Raw genomic sequence first — 22500 nt, forward strand, 5'->3', positions numbered from 1 at the left:
TTCATAACACTCCAAACTGCTGAATCGACTCACTGATTCATAATGCTTCAAACTGCTGAATCGACTCACTGATTCATAACGCTCCAAACCTCTGAATGGACTCACTGATTCATAACACTCCAAACTGCTGAATCGACTCTCTGATTCATAACGCTCCAAACTGCTGAATCGACTCACTGATTCATAATGCTTCAAACTGCTGAATCGACTCACTGATTCATAATGCTTCAAACCGCTGAATCGACTCACTGATTCATAACGCTCCAAACCTCTGAATGGACTCACTGATTCATAACACTCCGAACCGCTGAATCGACTCACTGATTCATAACACTCCGAACCGCTGAATCGACTCTCTGATTCATAACGCTCCAAACTGCTGAATCGACTCACTGATTCATAATGCTTCAAACTGCTGAATCGACTCAGTGATTCATAACACTCCAAACCGCTGAATCGACTCACTGATTCATAATGCTTCAAACTGCTGAATCGACTCAGTGATTCATAACGCTTCAAAGCTTCATGATGCCTTGTTTTGAAATCGTAATCACTATATAAGTCGTTATTTAGTTTTTTTTTTTATGTTTAATGTAAACATTAAAATGGGGAAAAAAATATGACTTTAGGGAAAGAAATTTACAGAAGAATATAAATTTAGTGGTTAGACATGATTTTTGATTAAAATTAAACGCTAATTAAACTATAAAAAAAGAAAACATGGAATTTGGAAAAAATAAAAATAGAATTTGGGAAGGAAAAAAAATAATTTCATTGGAACATAACATTTTTGTTTTTGTTAAACTTTAAATAAATTTGAGTTAACTTGTATAAGTTGATGATTTTAATGAATTAGACATGATTTATGATTAACATTAAAAGTTAATTAAACCATTAAAACAGAATCCAGAAAAAACTTAAATGGAAAACATGGGATTTGGGAAATAATAAACAAATTGGAACGGATCGTAAAAATTTTATTTAAATTGTTGTTAAATTGTACAGTTTCACAATTTCAATTAATTAGACATGATTTTTTTGATGACTAAGATTTAATGAAAACATTCAAATGGAAATAATATGAATATGATAAAAAAATAAACTGAATAATATAAATTCAGTTGGTTAGACATGATTTTTGATTAATATTAAAAGTTAAGTAAACCATTAAAACAGAATCCAGAATTTTTTTTTAAAGGAAAACATGAAATTTGGGAAAAATAAAAACTAATTTCATTGGACCATTAAAATCTTGTTTTTGTTCAAATGTATAAGTTTGATGATTTTAATGACTGAGATGTGATGGAGTTGGTGTAGATGAAGTGTAGAGGAAGGCTGCAGTGTTTGATGAGCAGGGGTCATGACCTTGTGTCCTCAGACAGTAAGAGCAGGACCAGCGGCCGCCTGAATCACGGGATCCCTCAGGTCCCTCAGGAGCGGGGCCCGTCTGAGCTGGATGTGTTCCGGAGGACTCTCCCCGTGTTTGAGCGGCAGGAGGAGCTGGTCCAGACCATCAGGGAGAACCAGGTGGTGCTGGTTCTGGGAGAGACCGGCTCGGGGAAGACCACACAGGTGAGAGCGTCCTGACCCTGACCTGCCCCTGACCTGCCCCTGACCTGACCCGCCCCTGAGACGCCCCTGACCCTGACCCGCCCCTTACCCTGACCCGACCCTTACCCTGACCTGCCCCTGACCCCGACCCGCCCCTGAGACGCCCCTGACCCTGACCTGCCCCTGACCTGACCCGCCCCTGACCTGCCCCTGACCTGACCTGACCCGCCCCTGACCTGCCCCTGACCTGACCTGACCCGCCCCTGACCCGCCCCTGACCCCGACCCGCCCCTGAGACGCCCCTGACCCTGACCCGCCCCTTACCCTGACCCGACCCTTACCCTGACCCTGACCTGCCCCTGACCCCGACCCGCCCCTGAGACGCCCCTGACCCGCCCCTGAGACGCCCCTGACCCTGACCTGCCCCTGACCTGACCTGCCCCTGACCTGACCTGCCCCTGACCCTGACCTGCCCCTGACCTGACCTGACCCGCCCCTGACCCGCCCCTGACCCCGACCCGCCCCTGAGACGCCCCTGACCCTGACCCGCCCCTTACCCTGACCCGACCCTTACCCTGACCCTGACCTGCCCCTGACCCCGACCCGCCCCTGAGACGCCCCTGACCCGCCCCTGAGACGCCCCTGACCCTGACCTGCCCCTGACCTGCCCCTGACCCCGACCCGCCCCTGAGACGCCCCTGACCCACCCCTGACCCTGACCTGCCCCTGACCTGACCCGACCCTGACCTGACCCGCCCCTGACCCCGCCCCGCCCCTGACCCGCCCCTGAGACGCCCCTGACCCTGACCAGCCCCTTACCCTGACCCTGACCTGCCCCTGACCCTGAGACGCCCCTGACCCGCCCCTTACCCTGACCCGACCCTGACCTGACCCTGACCCGCCCCTGACCCTGACCCGCCCCTTACCCTGACCTGACCCTGACCCGCCCCTGACCCGCCCCTGACCCGCCCCTTACCCTGACCCGACCCTGACCCGCCCCTGACCCTGACCCGCCCCTGACCCGACCCTTACCCTGACCCGACCCTGACCTTGACCCGCCCCTGACCCGACCCTGACCCGACCCTGACCCGCCCCAGAGACACCCCTGACCCGCCCCTGACCCGCCCCTGACCCTGAGACACCCCTGAGACGCCACTGACCCGACCCTGACCCTGAGACACCCCTGACCCGACCCTGACCCTGACCCGCCCCTGACCCTGACCCGCCCCTGAGACACCCCTGAGACGCCCCTGACCCGACCCTGACCCTGAGACACCCCTGACCTGACCCTGAGACACCCCTGACCCTGACCCTGAGACACCCCTGACCCGACCCTGACCCTGAGACACCCCTGACCCCGACCCTGACCCTGAGACACCCCTGACCCGACCCTGACCCTGAGACGCCCCTGACCCGACCCTGACCCTGAGACACCCCTGACCCGACCCTGACCCTGAGACACCCCTGACCCGACCCTGACCCTGAGACACCCCTGACCCGACCCTGACCCTGAGACACCCCTGACCCGACCCTGACCCTGACCCGCCCCTGACCCTGACCCGCCCCTGACCCGCCCCTGACCCTGACCCGCCCCTGACCCTGACCTGACCCTGACCCGCCCCTTACCCTGACCCAACCCTGACCTGACCCTGACCCGACCCTTACCCTGACCCGACCCTGACCCTGACCTTGACCCGCCCCTGACCTGACCCTGACCCGCCCCTGACCCTGAGACACCCCTGACCCGCCCCTGACCCTGAGACGCCACTGACCCGACCCTGACCCTGAGACACCCCTGACCCGACCCTGACCCGCCCCTGACCCTGACCCGCCCCTGAGACACCCCTGAGACGCCCCTGACCCGACCCTGACCCTGAGACACCCCTGACCCGACCCTGACCCTGAGACACCCCTGACCCTGACCCTGAGACACCCCTGACCCGACCCTGACCCTGAGACGCCCCTGACCCGACCCTGACCCTGAGACACCCCTGACCCGACCCTGACCCTGAGACACCCCTGACCCGACCCTGACCCTGAGACACCCCTGACCCGACCCTGACCCTGAGACACCCCTGACCCCGACCCTGACCCTGAGACACCCCTGACCCGACCCTGAGACACCCCTGACCCGACCCTGACCCTGAGACACCCCTGACCTGACCCTGAGACACCCCTGACCCGACCCTGAGACACCCCTGACCCGACCCTGACCCTGAGACACCCCTGACCCGACCCTGAGACACCCCTGACCCGCCACTGACCTGACCCTGACCCTGAGACACCCCTGACCCGCCCCTGACCCTGAGACACCCCTGACCCGCCACTGACCCTGAGACACCCCCGACCCTGACCCTGAGACACCCCTGACCCGACCCTGAGACACCCCTGACCCTGAGACGCCCCTGACCCGACCCTGACCCTGAGACACCCCTGACCTGACCCTGAGACACCCCTGACCCGACCCTGACCCTGAGACACCCCTGACCCGACCCTGACCCTGAGACACCCCTGACCCCGACCCTGACCCTGAGACACCCCTGACCCGACCCTGAGACACCCCTGACCCGACCCTGACCCTGAGACACCCCTGACCCGACCCTGACCCTGACCCGACCCTGAGACACCCCTGACCCGACCCTGAGACACCCCTGACCCGACCCTGACCCTGAGACACCCCTGACCCGACCCTGAGACACCCCTGACCCGACCCTGACCCTGAGACACCCCTGACCCGACCCTGAGACACCCCTGACCCTGACCCGCCACTGACCTGACCCTGACCCTGAGACACCCCTGACCCGCCCCTGACCCTGAGACACCCCTGACCCGCCACTGACCCGACCCTGACCCTGAGACACCCCTGACCCGACCCTGACCCTGAGACACCCCTGACCCGACCCTGACACCCCTGACCCGCCACTGACCTGACCCTGACCCTGAGACACCCCTGACCCGACCCTGACCCTGAGACACCCCTGACCCGACCCTGACCCTGAGACACCCCTGACCCGACCCTGACCCTGAGACACCCCTGACCCTGAGACACCCCTGACCCGACCCTGACCCTGAGACACCCCTGACCCCGACCCTTACCCTGAGACACCCCTGACCCTGAGACACCCCTGACCCGACCCTGAGACACCCCTGACCCGACCCTGAGACACCCCTGACCCTGACCCGCCACTGACCCGACCCTGACCCTGAGACACCCCTGACCCTGAGACACCCCTGACCCTGAGACGCCCCTGACCCTGAGACGCCACTGACCCGACCCTGACCCTGAGACACCCCTGACCCGCCCCTGACCCTGAGACACCCCTAACCCGACCCTGACCTTCTGAGACACCACTGACCCGACCCTGACCCTGAGACACCCCTGACCCCGACCCTGACCCTGAGACACCCCCGACCCTGACCCTGAGACACCCCTGACCCGACCCTGACCCTGACCCTGAGACACCCCTGACCCGACCCTGACCCTGAGACACCCCTGACCCTGACCCTGAGACACCCCTGACCCGAACCTGACCCTGAGACACCCCTGACCCGACCCTGACCCTGAGACACCCCTGACCCTGAGACACCCCTGACCCGACCCTGACCCTGAGACACCCCTGACCCGACCCTGACCCTGAGACACCCCTGACCCGACCCTGACCCTGAGACACCCCTGACCCGACCCTGACCCTGAGACACCCCTGACCCGACCCTGACCCTGAGACACCCCTGACCCTGAGACACCCCTGACCCTGAGACACCCCTGACCCTGAGACACCCCTGACCCGACCCTGACCCTGAGACACCCCTGACCCGACCCTGACCCTGAGACACCCCTGACCCTGAGACACCCCTGACCCCGAGACACCCCTGACCCGACCCTGAGACACCCCTGACCCTTAGACACCCCTGACCCTGAGACACCCCTGACCCTGAGACACCCCTGACCCGACCCTGACCCTGAGACACCCCTGACCCTGAGACACCCCTGACCCGACCCTGACCCCGAGACACCCCTGACCCCGAGACACCCCTGACCCCGAGACACCCCTGACCCCGAGACACCCCTGACCCTGAGACACCCCTGACCCGACCCTGGCCCTGAGACACCCCTGACCCTGAGACACCCTTGACCCGACCCTGACCCTGAGACACCCCTGACCCCGAGACACCCCTGACCCGACCCTGAGACACCCCTGACCCCGACCCTGAGACACCCCTGACCCCGACCCTGAGACACCCCTGACCCGACCCTGACCCTGAGACACCCCTGACCTTCTGAGACACCCCTGACCCGACCCTGACCCTGAGACACCCCTGACCTTCTGAGACACCCCTGACCCGACCCTGAGACACCCCTGACCCGACCCTGACCCTGAGACACCCCTGACCCGACCCTGACCCTGAGACACCCCTGACCCGACCCTGACCCTGAGACACCCCTGACCCGACCCTGACCCTGAGACACCCCTGACCTTCTGAGACACCCCTGACCCGACCCTGACCCTGAGACACCCCTGACCTTCTGAGACACCCCTGACCCGACCCTGACCCTGAGACACCCCTGACCTTCTGAGACACCCCTGACCCTGACCCGACCCTGACCCTGACCCGCCCCTTCTGTGGAGCAACCGCTGACCGCCCTTGTGTCCGTCCCAGATCCCACAGTTCCTGCTGGACGACTGCAGCCGGAGCGGGAATCCGTGCCGGATCTTCTGCACTCAGCCCAGGAGGTTAGCAACCATCGCCGTGGCGGAGCGAGTGGCAGCGGAGCGGGGGGAGAAGATCGGGCAGGCCGTCGGGTATCAGATCCGGCTGGAGAGCAGGTACTGCGGAACCACACACACACACACACACACACGCACACACAGACGCACATACACACACACATACACACATACACACACACACACACACACAGACACACATACACACACACATGCACACACTCACACACAGACGCACACACACACACATGCACACACTCACACACACATGCACACACTCGCACATGCACACACTCACACACACATGCACACAGACGCACACACACACACACACACACATGCACACACATGCACACACATGCACACACTCGCACACAGACGCGCACACATGCACGCACTCACACACAGACGCACACACACACACACACATGCACACACTCACACACACATGCACACACTCGCACATGCACACACTCACACACACATGCACACACTCGCACACAGACGCACACACACACACATGCACACACATGCACACACTCGCACACAGACGCGCACACACACACACACTCACACAGACACACACACATGCACACACTCACACACAGACGCACACACAGACGCACACACACACACACAGACGCACACACAGACGCACACAGACACACACACATGCACACACTCACACACAGACGCACACACAGACGCGCACACACACACACACACACACACACACACACACACACTCACACACAGACGCACACACACACACATGCACACACTCGCACACAGACGCGCACACACACACACACACACACACACACACACAGACACACACACTGTTACTGACGGAATTTACTACAGTCAACTAAAGCTGAGAGTTTTTAAATGGATGGCAGGAGCTACAAATAATGTTTAGTGAAGTTAAATCAGATTTGCGAGATGTAAACCTGGATTGGAATTGTGGGAAATAAAGTCAGAAATAATGGAGTGAAAACAGCACAGAATAAAAGATTGATTCCTGGGATGTAAGGATCGATATCAGTTCATCAAAATGAGAATCGAGAGATATCATTATTTGTTTGTGTATAATGACCATTAGATAACTGCAGACGTGCTGATGAATTGTGGGTAATTCCCCTCAGAGTTTCCCCTAAAACGCTGCTGACGTTCTGCACGAGTGGAGTCCTGCTGAGGACACTGATGTCCGGAGACGAGGCCATGGCCATGGTCACACACGTCATCGTGGTGAGACTCCGCCCCTCCATCCCTCCATCCCTCCATCCCTCTGCTCCTCCATCCCTCCATCCCACGGGATCATCCCCATTCCTGCTCTAGAGAGGGAGCTCCTGCTCCACACTGAGGGTTATGGGGAGTTCAGAGCAAAAAAGTCAGAAGTCTGACATATAAACAGGGAATTCTAGGAAATAAACTCAGAATTACGAGATATAAACTCGGAATTGCGAGATATAAACTTGGAATTACGAGATATAAACTTGGAATTACGAGATATAAACTCGGAATTACGAGATTTAAACTCGGAATTACGAGATATAAACTCGGAATTACGAGATATAAACTCGGAAATATGAGATATAAACTTGGAATTGCGAGATATAAACTTGGAATTGTGAGATATAAACAGGGAATTCTAGGAAATAAACTCGGAATTGCAGGGAATAATGTCAGAAGTGTGAGTTGTAAACTTGGAATTGTGAGATATAAACTCGGAATTACGAGACATAAACTTGGAATTGTGAGATATAAACTTGGAATTGTGAGTTGTAAACTTGGAATTGTGAGCTATAAACTCGTAATTACGAGACATAAACTTGGAATTGTGAGCTATAAACTTGGAATTACGAGATATAAACTTGGAATTGTGAGACATAAACTCGGAAATGTGAGACATAAACTCGGAAATGTGAGACATAAACTCGGAATTACGAGATATAAACTTGGAATTGTGAGATATAAACTTGGAATTGTGAGACATAAACTCGGAAATGTGAGACATAAACTCGGAAATGTGAGACATAAACTCGGAATTACGAGATATAAACTTGGAATTGTGAGATATAAACTTGGAATTGTGAGACATAAACTCGGAATTACGAGACATAAACTCGAAATTACAAGATATAAACTTGGAATTGTGAGACATAAACTCGGAAATGTGAGACATAAACTCGGAATTACGAGACATAAACTCGAAATTACAAGATATAAACTTGGAATTGTGAGATATAAACTTGGAATTGTGAGATATAAACAGGGAATTCTAGGAAATAAACTCTGAATTGCGGGGAATAATGTCAGAAGTGTGAGACACAAACTCAGAATTGCGAGATATAAACTTGGAATTGTGAGATATAAACTTGGAATTGTGAGATATAAACTTGGAATTACGAGATATAAACTCGGAATTGCGAGATATAAACATGGAATTGTGAGATATAAACTTTGAATTGTGAGATATAAACTCGGAATTGCAAGAAATAAACTCAGTAATGACGAGATATAAACTCAGAGTTGCGGGATATAAACTCGGAATTACGAGATATAAACTCGGAATTACGAGATATTAACTCGGAATTACGAGATATTAACTCGGAATTGCGGGATATAAACTCGGAACTGCAAGAAATAAACTCAGTAATGACGAGATATAAACTGGGAATTGCGGGATATAAACTTGTAATTGCGAGATCTAAACTTGTGGGAAATAAACTTGGAATTGTGTGAAATGAAGATCTAAAGGAATGTTCCTCTGGAGCCGGGTTCATGAGCTCATCCTGATCTCCTATAGGACGAGGTGCATGAGCGAGACGGACTGACGGACTTCCTGCTCACGAAGATGAAGGACATGCTTCAGAAGATGCCGTCGCTAAAGCTCATCCTGTCCAGCGCCGCCCTGGACGTCAATCTGTTCATCAGATACTTCGGGGCCTGTCCTGTTATTCACAGTAAGGACAACATTTACAGGAATCAATACATCAGCTCTTTAGTTTAATACTTCCTTAAATTTTTCATATTGCCACCTCAGTTCAAATTCAGGAATCGAGTTAATGAATTAGTTTGGAGCTCAACCCTGGCAAACATCAATGCTAGTGTCATAATGCATCAGATTTTCATATCAGAGGTGAATATTAACGTTGAGTTGTCTTTGAAGTCAAAGGTTGTCCATATGAGGTGAAGCAGCTCTTTCTGGAGGACATCCTGCGAACCACCGGCTACACAAACAAAGACATGAGCAAATACAAGAAGGAGGCGCAGAGAGGTGATGCCCCAATACAGGAAATACCACGCTTTAATGTCTCTTCTGCTCATTATCTGATCATAACTCCAGTAAAACAGTGAAATATTCCTCCAGTGTAGATCAGCTGTGAATATATAGTAAATATATATAATATATAGTGAATACGTTCAGCACCACCGCTTCCTATTCACAGAATATGCATGATCGTGAAATTGAAAGTGAAAGTAAACTGGAGCACCCATTCAAACAAGCTCTCATTGGTCCGTCACCGCTCGTCAATGTCAAAATATTTGAGAAACCAATCAAATCAGAGTAGGCGGGCTTTATGTTCACAGAAGCTGCTGAGGCGGAGCGCGACTCGACGTCAAGTGCGAGATATGAAGCTAAACTAAACATTTAATATCTGACAGCAGCTTCTGTACGTCAGAAATGTTAAACACATGACAAAAATATTCAGCAAAATTAATAAACTTTTGTCTAATTTCGTCATTTTGATTTGAAATAGGCTTATGTAGCCCAATGTCATTTATAATTAACAAACAAGAAATATTAACAAAGCCGTTTTCTTCAGATTAGGCATAAGATTAATAGTAATGAATGTGTGCATATTGTAAATTAATAATTCCATGTGCAGCATTCAGTAAATAAAAAAGTTCAGCTTTTTTCAGCCTGTATTGAGCATACGATTAGTAATGAATGTGTGCATATTGTGAATTAATTGAATAAATTTAGTTACCTAGCTTTCCTGTTAGCCTTCAAAAATGATTCATAAAGCATATAAATATCAGTTAAACATATGTTTACTGTCTTCACTGATGAAAATGGAAAAACGTTATCAGTCATATCTGCCACTGACATGATTTTCAAGCTGTTGTCTCATTTTTGGGCGTTCAGAACATCTGCACATGTGTAGATCATAGAAATCAAAATGTTCACGAGGGGCCATGCCCCCCCCAAACTAAATAATAAACAGCCAAGTTTTGTCTTAATCCCGCCCTCCGGGTAATTTTTGACCCGAAGGTCCTGAGTGTGACCCATAAATGAAAGTATAAAAAGTTTATCCCTTTAACTGTCACCCCCCTTTTTGAGAATACACATGAAAATGCACTATCCAAACTTAAAGGGCTGTAATTCAAGAATGCTTTGGAATATAGACCAAAGTTTTGGTCTCGTTTTAAAGACGACATTCTGCAGATTATTACTGAAGTGAAAGCAATTCAAAATATGAAAGTATGAAATAGTTATGGAAGTTTAAATTTACTGTAAATGAAAAATACTGTACTAAATATTTTTTATTTCATATAAAATATATATTTTACAAAAAAGAATTGACTCTAAAATTACTATAAAATCAAAGCCATATGTCTAACCAATTTGTGTTCCAAATTTGAAGTTGATATCACAAAAATTGAAGTTCCCATGAGATTTTGTTTAGGGTGCTGTACCAAAAATAGCCACCGGGTGTCATTCAAATTCCATTTATTGTTGTTTTGATGCATTTTCCTGTAAATTTCTGTCCAAATATTACTTCCATCACAAAACAGTCACCAAATATGGACCCTTGAGACTCAGACCTTTCCGACAATATGCGTTTTGTCAAGATTGGAAAAGATTTTGACTATAAAGTAGTTAAAATAATTGTTGTAATATGAAACATGACAGCGCCCACTAGGGGGAGGAGCCCACTAGAATAATTTAGAGTAACGTTTCCATGGCAACACAATGTCCGATTTCTAAAACGGTTTTCACAGGATGAATTTTGAGTTTGTAAGCTTTCAAATGATACCTAATTTGTGATAATTACTTAAATATATGATATGAAAAAAAGGCGATCAAAAAAAGAGCACCAGGCGTCCCACCTGTGGGACGGTGACGTATTTTTACCGTTGGTTACATGAGACAAAAGAAGTTATAATAATGAAGGATAAACTGAAATTCACGGTAACTTCTCTTTCACTTTCACTGATTTACTGGATTTATGAGCAGATTAATGCAGCTTTGACCGGTAGAGTAAATGAACTGTTATACTTAAAGGTGCAGTGTGTAATATTAATGAGGATCTATTGACAGAAATGCAATATACTATGTTTTCAGTGCTGTATAAAGACCGTTATGACCTTAGAATGAGCCGTTTCTATCCACCACACACCGCAGGTACAGTGAAGCCGCCATTTTGTGCCGTCATGTTTCTACGGTAGCCCTAAAGGGACAAACTTCTCTACAGAGCGCTAGCTACTCTCTGCTGTCTCACATGAGGACATATTTGTCCTGTGTGTGCCATTCTCTATCAATGGAGACAGGTGGACAGGTGTAGATGCTGCTAAAACTTACACACTGCACCTTTAAACAGTCTCAGTTCTGTGTAATAGAGCCGTGTGTGTCCTCAGAGGAGCGGCAGCAGACGTCCCTCACTGAGTGGTGTGCCGCCCGCCGGGACGATCCTCCGAGGGAAAAGACGCCATCTTGTGTCCTGCAGGAGAACGACCTCCTGGATGACGGCGGGGACAGTGTCTTCAGCCAGATGGTCTCTTCTCTCGCTTCTTTCACGTGATGTTAGCGTGTCATCCGTGCTAACGCTCTTCTGTTGTCCTCAGAGCGAGAAGGACGTGGCCACGCTGGAGCCCTGGCTGCTCCGGGAAATGGACGCCTGCATCTCCAACATCTTCTTGAACCAAGACGCCGACGCCTTCACACAGCTCTTCAACCTCATCCTGAACGAGAACATCAGTGGTAAGGCCCTTTCACACCGGACGCGTAACGGAAAAGCAAATATTTCGTGTGCGAATAGTTCGCGTCAAAACTGTTCACAGCAGCCGCGACGCGAGTTTGCGACGTTTCAGAGCTCAGACATTCCAAAACATTCGCGGCGACAGCTGAGAAAACACGGACACTTCATCATTCAGTGGAGACGAGCTTTTAATTTTCTTTAAAAGACAGAGAAGAAGGTTTTGGGTGCAGCCAGTCTTAAAGAACAGAGAGTCTGAAGGGGAAGATGCTCATCTTCTACAGGAGCTAAAGCTTCATCATGGCCGGTTCCTTACTTTCAAATGTCCGTGGGACAATTTGAGGAGCTCCTCCAGACAGAGACGGTAGCAGCGCATCTGACGATACACACACACACACACACACACACACTCACACATGTTTGTTTTTGTGAAATGTGAGGACATTCCATAGGCGTAATGGTTTTTATACCGTACAAACCGTATTTTCTATCCCCTTACACTGCCCCTAAACCTACCCATCACACACACACACACACACACACACACACACACACACACACACACACACACACACACACACACACACACACACACACACACACACACACTGCCCCTGCCCCTAAACCTAGCCCTCACAGGAGACTGTGCAGTTCACTTTCTGTGAAAAAAAACTCATTCTGTGTGATTTATAAGCATTTTGAAAAGTGAGGACATGGGGAACGTCTTCATATTTCACCCTCTTTTTGTAATACCCATGTCATTATACACATTTGTGTCCTGATATTTCACAAAAACATGCCCCCACACACACACACACACACACACACACACACACACACACACACACACACACACTCACACTCACTCTAACACACACACTCACACACACACACACACACACACACACACACACACACACACTCACACACACACTCACACTCACACACACACTCACACTCACTCTAACACACACACACACACACACACACACTCACACACACTCACACTCACACTCACACTCACACACACACTCACACTCACACACACACTCACACTCACTCTAACACACACACACACACACACACACTCACACACACTCACACTCACACTCACACTCACACTCACACACACACACACACACACCAGGAACGGCTCGATCCGGAGCTGCTGTGTTTCCAGTTGAGTCACAATGTAAACATTTCAGTGCCACAGTCGTACTGACGGAAACACATTCACTTTCTATAGTCGCGGACGCAATTAGATAAAAAACAAAAATCTATGTACCGGTATTGATTATAATATGGTAATCTGTAGCCTATAGTGGGCAAACACATCTGCATCTGCACAGCTGTAAACACAACTACAGCTGTAATCTCAGGAGAAATGCCACACCTGGCAAAGGTTAATGTTGATTGAATGGCTACTGACATCAACTGGACATTTCGGGACCTTTGTTTCCTTGTATGTGATTGGTTTAAGCCTTTTCTGTCGCTGCGAGTGTTAAAAAAATCGACATCGAAACGAAAAAAATAAACATCGTTTTTTCGCCACAGCACATTCGCGTTCGGTGGGAAAGCTCTCATTACACAAACAGCTGATCTGAAAATAAAACCATCGCTGGAATTATTCGCGCGTCAAAATCGCGTCCAGTGTCTGGGGCCTGTAATGAAGTCATACAGCCCTCGAGCGCGCTCTGAGCTGAAGTCTGGTGTGTGTGTTTCTCGTGTGTGTGTGTGTGTGTGTGTGTTTCAGTGGACTACATGCACAGCGAGACGAGCGCCACAGCGATGATGGTGGCTGCGGGTCGAGGGTTTCTCAGCCAGATGGAGCAGCTGCTGAGCATGGGCGCAAACGTCAACATCAGAGCCTCCAACGGCTGGTGAGGAGTCGGAGAGCAGCCGCGCGCCACACGCTAGCTAAAGCTACAACCATACACAACAGCCAATGCTAACTTGATGAAGAATTACACTAAAGCACATTTAAAAAAATTCAAAAATGTCATAATTAAAGAAAAAATTATAATAAAAAATTAATTAAATTAAATAAAAAAAGAAAAGAAAAGAAAAGAAAAAATAATAATAATACAAATAATAAAATAAAATATAAATGTATTTATTTATTTAAAAAAATAATAATACAAATAATAAAATAAAATATTTAAAATAAAATAATGAAATATAAATAAAAAATAATAAAAAATTTATTAAATTAAATAAATACAAATAAATAAATTAAATAAAAAATAATACAAATAATAAAATAAAATAATAAAATATAAATTAATTAATTAATTTAATAAAATAAAAAAATTATAATAATAATAATAATACAAATAATAAAATAAAAAATAATAAAATAAATTAAAACAAAATAAAATAATAAACTATCAATAAATAAAATAAAATAAACTTTTTAACTTGAAGTACTAATACTAAACAATCTCAATGGATTTACCAGGCCTAGTAATAAATACAAATGTATAAAATTATATAGACATTAAAAATGTATAATAAAATTGACAAAAACACTCAACAAAAATACAAAAACGTAAAATAAAATTATAGTGAAAACAGCAATTATTAAAATGTGGTCTAATATAGATCTATACCAAACATACTAATAATTTAAAATATTCAAAAATCGAGCCAAGATCACTTTTCACATTTAGTTTAAAATCAGCAGAAAGTCTTAAATTCATAAAGTTATGGCATATAATGTTGCATGCGCTATAAAAAAATCTTCGTTCTCCAGCACAAATATCTAAACATACATACATCAAATGACTTAAAATACAAACAAAATGATGTATATGAAGTGAACCGTTTCACATTTGACTTAAGTAAAAAAAATTCTGAGCGCACTGGCAAATATTTACTTATTTTATTTTAGGCAGAAAATTAAATATAAACCAAAACAAATAAATACAAAATTAATGAATAATAATATACATATTTAAAACAGAAAATGAATAAAAATCACAAAAAACAACAACAAACTGACTCAAACTTGAACTGATTTATATAATATATATATATATAATATATATCATTTCAAATAATAGCCCGGGCTTCTATTTACCCAAATCGCCGAACTGCACCGGCTTGTATTTGAAACAGGCGTCTATAAGAGACAGGCCTTTAATTTAGTGTTGAGATGTTCAAGCATGACGGTAGGAGGTTACCACATTATATTACGTTTTATTTATAATTAATTCAAATGTGTTTGACAAATCATTTAATGTAAGAAATGTCTTAGATTATTGGCAGCACAAAAAACGAAACGATGTGACAGCAATGGGCAGAACAATATAAGTTACCGCTAAAATCCATTGAGCGTATGAACTTGTTGCCCGAAACACATCAACAAGAAAGAATGAAGGCTATAAAACAACTGCAATGTGATAGAGAATTACTCTATTCATCACTATCATCATCCCCGCGATTCTTGATAACGATAACATCCCGAAGTTAATGAAATATATCTCCTCCTTCTCCCTCGCACACACAAACACACGCGCACGTCTGCGCGCAAGCATTAAAGGAATGTTTCAGCCGCTCCGTATCCAGCTTTACCCACGCTTGAAATTTGTCAGCTTAAATGTCAAATTATACTTTTCTCCAAGGTGGTATTGAGAGAATTAAGAAAAACTGAAAGTTCGTTAACCTCTTTGTTATGTTGCCATAGTGATGAGTCGTTCATGAACGGTTCCGTCTGTCACGTGAAATCTAATCAAAACATAGAACAGACGATCTGACGGGTTTGAGAAGATCAAATACAGCCGATACTGAAAAACAGACCCGGCGTCTATTTGAGACCGGCCTTTATTTCCCCAAACCTGTCGTCACACCAGGCGTTTAAAAGAGACAGGCGTCTATTTAGGACTCGGCTATTATTTGAAGTTTTACGGTATCTATATATACATAAACATTGACAGTTATCGAACTGAATGAACTTTGAACCCTCACGTTTCAGGACGGCTCTTGACTGGGCCAAACACTTCAAGCAACCCGAGGCTGTGGATCTGCTGGAGTCTCACATGTAAGCCCTGCGTCTGGTGTCACTCACACACACACACACACACACACACACACACACACACACACACACACATGTTTGTTTTTGTGAAATGTGAGGACATTCCATAGGCATAATGTTTTTTATACCGTACAAACCGTATTTTCTATCCGCTTACACTGCCCCTAAACCTACCCATCACACACACACACACACACACACACACACACACACTCGGGGTGTTCTGCTGTCACATTGTGTGTGTGTGTGTGTGTGCACAGATGGTGTGTTGAAGCGGGGCGGATGGACGAGGCGTCTCTGGTTCAGACGGCCTCATCTGAGCTGAGCTCTGAGGATCAGGAGCGGCTCAAGGCGTATCACCACAGCTTCGATGACGAGAAGGTGGACCTGGACCTCATCCTGCATCTGCTGGCCAACATCTGCCAGAGCTCAGACGAAGGTGAGTGTGTGTGTGTGTGTGTGTGTGTGTGCTCAGACCTCATCCTGCATCTGCTGGCCAACATCTGCCAGAGCTCAGACGAAGGTGAGTGTGTGAGTGTGTGTGTGCTCAGACGAAGGTGAGCGGACACTACAGCATCAGGGTGTGTGTGTGTGTGTGCTCAGACGTTAGCTCAGTCAAACACTCGGTCAGTTTGTTACTACAGCATCAGTGTGTGTGTGTGTGTGTGTGTGTGTGTGTGTGTGTGTGCTCAGGCGCAGTGCTGATATTCCTTCCTGGCTATGATGAGATCGTCTCTCTGAAGGATCGCATCATCTTTGATGATAAAAGGTTCACCGAGCACCAGCAGAGGTGAGTGTGTGTGTGTGAGCGTGTGTGTGTGAGTGTGTGAGCGTGTGGGCGTGTGAGTGTGCGAGCGGGTGTGCGAGCGTGTAAGCGTGTGAGCGTGTGGGCGTGTGAGCGTGTGTGTGTGTGTGCGAGTGAGCGAGCGAGTGTGCGACTGAGTGTGCGACTGAGTGAGTGTGTGTGAGTGAGTGTGTGTGAGTGAGTGTGTGTGAGTGAGTGTGTGTGAGTGAGTGTGTGTGAGTGAGTGAGTGTGTGTGAGTGAGTGTGTGTGAGTGAGTGAGTGCGTGAGTGAGTGCGTGAGTGAGTGCGTGAGTGAGTGTGCGGTGTGCGAGTGAGTGTGCGAGTGAGTGTGCGAGTGAGTGTGCGGTGTGCGAGTGAGTGTGCGAGTGAGTGTGCGAGTGAGTGTGCGAGTGAGTGTGCGAGTGAGTGTGCGAGTGAGTGTGCGAGTGAGTGTGCGAGTGAGTGTGCGAGTGAGTGTGCGAGTGAGTGTGCGAGTGAGTGTGCGAGTGAGTGTGCGAGTGAGTGTGCGAGTGAGTGTGCGAGTGAGTGTGCGAGTGAGTGTGCGAGTGAGTGTGCGAGTGAGTGTGCGAGTGAGTGTGCGAGTGAGCGTGCGGGTGTGCGTGTGAGCGTGTGTGTGTGTGTGTGTGCGAGTGTGCGAGCGAGTGTGCGAGCGAGTGTGCGAGCGAGTGTGCGAGCGAGTGTGCGAGTGAGTGAGTGTGTGTGAGTGAGTGTGTGTGTGTGAGTGAGTGAGTGAGTGAGTGAGTGCGTGAGCGAGTGTGTGTGAGCGTGTGTGTGTGTGCGAGTGAGTGTGCGAGTGAGTGTGCGAGTGAGTGTGCGAGTGAGTGTGCGAGTGAGTGTGCGAGTGAGTGTGCGAGTGAGTGTGCGAGTGAGTGTGCGAGTGAGTGTGCGAGTGAGTGTGCGAGTGAGTGTGCGAGCGAGTGTGTGTGTGTGTGTTAGAGTGTGTGTGTGTGAGAGTGAGTGTGAGAGTGAGTGTGAGTGTGAGAGTGAGTGTGAGTGTGAGAGTGAGAGTGAGTGTGAGAGTGAGAGTGAGTGTGAGAGTGAGTGTGAGAGTGAGTGTGAGAGTGAGTGTGAGAGTGAGTGTGAGAGTGAGTGTGAGAGTGAGTGTGAGAGTGAGTGTGAGAGTGAGTGTGAGAGTGAGTGTGAGAGTGAGAGTGAGTGTGAGAGTGAGTGAGTGTGTTTGAGTGAGTGTGGGCGAGTGTGAGCGAGAGTGAGTTTGAGTGTGAGCGTGAGTGAGTGTGAGAGTGAGTGTGAGAGTGAGTGTGAGAGTGAGAGTGAGAGTGAGTGAGTGAGTGAGTGTGAGAGTGAGTGAGTGTGAGAGTGAGTGAGTGTGAGAGTGAGTGTGAGTGAGTGAGTGTGAGAGTGAGAGTGTGAGAGTGAGTGTGAGTGAGTGAGTGAGTGAGTGTGAGAGTGAGTGTGAGAGTGAGTGAGTGAGTGTGAGAGTGAGTGTGAGAGTGAGAGTGAGAGTGAGAGTGAGAGTGAGTGTGAGAGTGAGTGTGAGAGTGAGTGTGAGAGTGAGTGTGAGAGTGAGTGTGAGAGTGAGTGTGAGAGTGAGAGTGAGTGTGAGTGAGAGAGAGTGTGTGAGAGTGAGTGTGTGTGTGTGTGTGTGAGAGTGAGTGAGTGTGTGTGTGTGTGAGAGTGAGTGAGTGTGAGAGTGAGTGAGTGTGAGTGAGTGAGTGAGTGAGTTTGAGAGTGAGTGAGTGAGTTTGAGAGTGAGTGTGAGAGTGTGAGAGTGTGAGAGTGAGTGTGAGAGTGAGAGAGTGAGTGTGAGAGTGAGTGAGTGTGTGTGTGTGTGTGTGTGTGTGTGTGTGTGTGTGTGTGTGTGTGTGTGTGAGAGAGAGAGTGAGTGTGTGTGTGAGAGTGAGTGAGTGTGTGTGAGAGTGAGTGAGTGTGTGTGAGAGTGAGTGAGTGTGTGTGAGAGTGAGTGTGTGTGTGAGAGTGAGTGTGTGTGAGAGTGAGTGTGTGTGTGAGAGTGAGTGTGTGTGTGTGAGAGTGAGTGTGTGTGTGAGAGTGAGTGTGTGTGTGAGAGTGAGTGTGTGTGTGTGAGAGTGAGTGTGTGTGTGTGAGAGTGAGTGTGTGTGTGTGTGAGAGTGAGTGAGTGTGAGAGTGAGTGTGGGCGAGTGCGAGCGAGTGATGGCGAGCGAGTGAGTGTGAGAGTGATTGTGAGAGAGTGTGCGAGCGAGTGTGCGAGATGTAAAGGTGTTTTCTGGAAATAAACTCAGAATTCTGGGAAATAAACTCGGAATTGCGAGATATAAACAAAATTGCGGGGAAAAAGACAGAATTGTAAGAAATAAACTTGGAAATTTCAGGAATAAACTTGGAATTTCGGTAAATAAATTCATAATTTTGAGATATAACTTTGGAATTGTGGGATATAAACTCGTAATTCTGTGAAATAAACTAGGAATTGAAAGAAATAAACAGAAAAACAATTAGGAACTGTGTGATATAAACAGAATTGCGGGGGAAAAGACAGAATTGCGGGAATTCAACTCGGAATTTCGGTAAATAAACTCGGAATTCTGGGAAGTAAACTTGGAACTGTGAGATATAAATTCAGAATTACGAGATATAACTTGGAATTGTGGGAGATAAACAGAATTGCGGGAATCAAACTCAGAATTTTGGTAAATAAACGCGTAATTCTGGGAAATAAACTTGGAATTCTGGGAAGTAAACTCTGAATTTTGGTAAATAAACTTGGTATTGTGGCATATAAACAGAATTGTGGGGAAAAAGACAGAATTGTATGAAATAAACTCGAATTTGCAGAAATTAAACTCGTAATTCTGATAAATAAACTCGGAATTGAAGGAAATAACCTCGGAATTGTGGGATATAAACAGAATTGCGGGGAAAAAGACAATTGTCAGAAATACATTCGAAATTACGAGATATAAACTTGGAATTGTGGGAAATAAACTCGGAATTGTGGGAAATAGACTCGGAATTGTGGGAAATAAAGTCAGAATTGTGAGATATAAACCTTTTTTCTTTTTTAATTCCATGGTGTAAATGAGTTTCCGAGCTCTAGATGTGTTCTATGTGAGTGTGTGAATGTGTGTGTGTGTGTGTGCGAGTGTGTGTGTGTGTGTGTGTGTGTGTGTGTGTTCTATGTGAGTGTGTGAATGTGTTTCCGGTCCGTCCTCAGGTTCCAGGTGTTCATCCTTCACTCCAGTATGCAGACGTCAGACCAGAAGAAGGTTCTGAGGAACACTCCCAAAGGCGTCCGCAAGATCGTGCGTATCTCGTCTCGTTTCTGTGAGCTTCACACACACACACACACACACACACACACTCCTTTAAATGAAGCGCCTCAGACGATCTCCTCTCCCTCTCCAGATCCTCTCCACCAACATCGCAGAAACCAGCATCACCGTCAACGACGTCGTGTTCGTCATCGACTCCGGCAAAGTCAAAGAGGTTTGGGTTCCATTATCAGTGCATGCTAACGTTCTGCGGATGATGGTGTGTGTTCTGTGACTGTAACTGGTGTGTGTTCTGCGACTGTAACTGGTGTGTGTTCTGCGACTGTAACTGGTGTGTGTTCTGCGACTGTAACTGGTGTGTGTTCTGCGACTGTAACTGGTGTGTGTTCTGCGACTGTAACTGGTGTGTGTTCTGTAACTGGTGTGTGTTCTGTGACTGTAACTGGTGTGTGTTCTGCGACTGTAACTGGTGTGTGTTCTGCGACTGTAACTGGTGTGTGTTCTGCGACTGTAACTGGTGTGTGTTCTGTGACTGTAACTGGTGTGTGTTCTGTGACTGTAACTGGTGTGTGTTCTGCGACTGTAGCTGGTGTGTGTTCTGCGACTGTAACTGGTGTGTGTTCTGTGACTGTAACTGGTGTGTGTTCTGCGACTGTAACTGGTGTGTGTTCTGCGACTGTAACTGGTGTGTGTTCTGCGACTGTAACTGGTGTGTGTTCTGCGACTGTAACTGGTGTGTGTTCTGCGACTGTAACTGGTGTGTGTTCTGCGACTGTAACTGGTGTGTGTTCTGTGACTGTAACTGGTGTGTGTTCTGTGACTGTAACTGGTGTGTGTTCTGCGACTGTAGCTGGTGTGTGTTCTGCGACTGTAACTGGTGTGTGTTCTGTGACTGTAACTGGTGTGTGTTCTGCGACTGTAACTGGTGTGTGTTCTGTGACTGTAACTGGTGTGTGTTCTGCGACTGTAACTGGTGTGTGTTCTGCGACTGTAACTGGTGTGTGTTCTGCGACTGTAACTGGTGTGTGTTCTGCGACTGTAACTGGTGTGTGTTCTGCGACTGTAACTGGTGTGTGTTCTGCGGATGATGGTGTGTGTTCTGCGACTGTAACTGGTGTGTGTTCTGCGACTGTAACTGGTGTGTGTTCTGCGACTGTAACTGGTGTGTGTTCTGCGACTGTAACTGGTGTGTGTTCTGCGACTGTAACTGGTGTGTGTTCTGCGACTGTAACTGGTGTGTGTTCTGCGACTGTAACTGGTGTGTGTTCTGCGACTGTAACTGGTGTGTGTTCTGCGGATGATGGTGTGTGTTCTGCGACTGTAACTGGTGTGTGTTCTGTGACTGTAACTGGTGTGTGTTCTGCGACTGTAACTGGTGTGTGTTCTGCGACTGTAACTGGTGTGTGTTCTGTGACTGTAACTGGTGTGTGTTCTGCGACTGTAACTGGTGTGTGTTCTGTGACTGTAACTGGTGTGTGTTCTGCGACTGTAACTGGTGTGTGTTCTGCGGATGATGGTGTGTGTTCTGCGACTGTAACTGGTGTGTGTTCTGCGGATGATGGTGTGTGTTCTGTGACTGTAACTGGTGTGTGTTCTGTGACTGTAACTGGTGTGTGTTCTGCGACTGTAACTGGTGTGTGTTCTGCGACTGTAACTGGTGTGTGTTCTGCGACTGTAGCTGGTGTGTGTTCTGTGACTGTAACTGGTGTGTGTTCTGTGACTGTAACTGGTGTGTGTTCTGTGACTGTAACTGGTGTGTGTTCTGTGACTGTAACTGGTGTGTGTTCTGTGACTGTAACTGGTGTGTGTTCTGCGGATGATGGTGTGTGTTCTGTGACTGTAACTGGTGTGTGTTCTGTGACTGTAACTGGTGTGTGTCCTGCGACTGTAACTGGTGTGTGTTCTGCGACTGTAACTGGTGTGTGTTCTGCGACTGTAACTGGTGTGTGTTCTGCGACTGTAACTGGTGTGTGTTCTGCGACTGTAACTGGTGTGTGTTCTGCGACTGTAACTGGTGTGTGTTCTGTGACTGTAACTGGTGTGTGTTCTGCGACTGTAACTGGTGTGTGTTCTGCGGATGATGGTGTGTTCTGCGGATGATGGTGTGTGTTCTGCGGATGATGGTGTGTGTTCTGCGACTGTAACTGGTGTGTGTTCTGCGACTGTAACTGGTGTGTGTTCTGCGGAT

General features: G+C 47.9%; 1 protein-coding gene across 2 annotated transcripts in view; it reads left to right on the top strand.

The window, feature by feature from the left end:
* Nucleotides 1–22500, top strand: part of ythdc2 (YTH domain containing 2) — a 76991-nt gene that overhangs the window by 8625 nt on the left and 45866 nt on the right. For both annotated transcript variants that reach the window (XM_079814035.1, XM_079814036.1), the window contains exons 5-17: nt 1379–1572; nt 6211–6377; nt 7424–7526; nt 9088–9244; nt 9451–9558; nt 11925–12061; nt 12132–12267; nt 14016–14142; nt 16236–16301; nt 16559–16737; nt 16992–17088; nt 20255–20342; nt 20446–20526. In XM_079814035.1, the coding sequence (XP_079670161.1) occupies nt 1379–1572; nt 6211–6377; nt 7424–7526; nt 9088–9244; nt 9451–9558; nt 11925–12061; nt 12132–12267; nt 14016–14142; nt 16236–16301; nt 16559–16737; nt 16992–17088; nt 20255–20342; nt 20446–20526 (1640 nt within the window). The remainder of the gene's footprint in view (nt 1–1378; nt 1573–6210; nt 6378–7423; nt 7527–9087; nt 9245–9450; nt 9559–11924; nt 12062–12131; nt 12268–14015; nt 14143–16235; nt 16302–16558; nt 16738–16991; nt 17089–20254; nt 20343–20445; nt 20527–22500) is intronic.

This window comes from Gobio gobio (assembly GCF_949357685.1).
Source record: "Gobio gobio genome assembly, chromosome: 4".
Lineage (NCBI taxonomy): Eukaryota > Metazoa > Chordata > Actinopteri > Cypriniformes > Gobionidae > Gobio > Gobio gobio.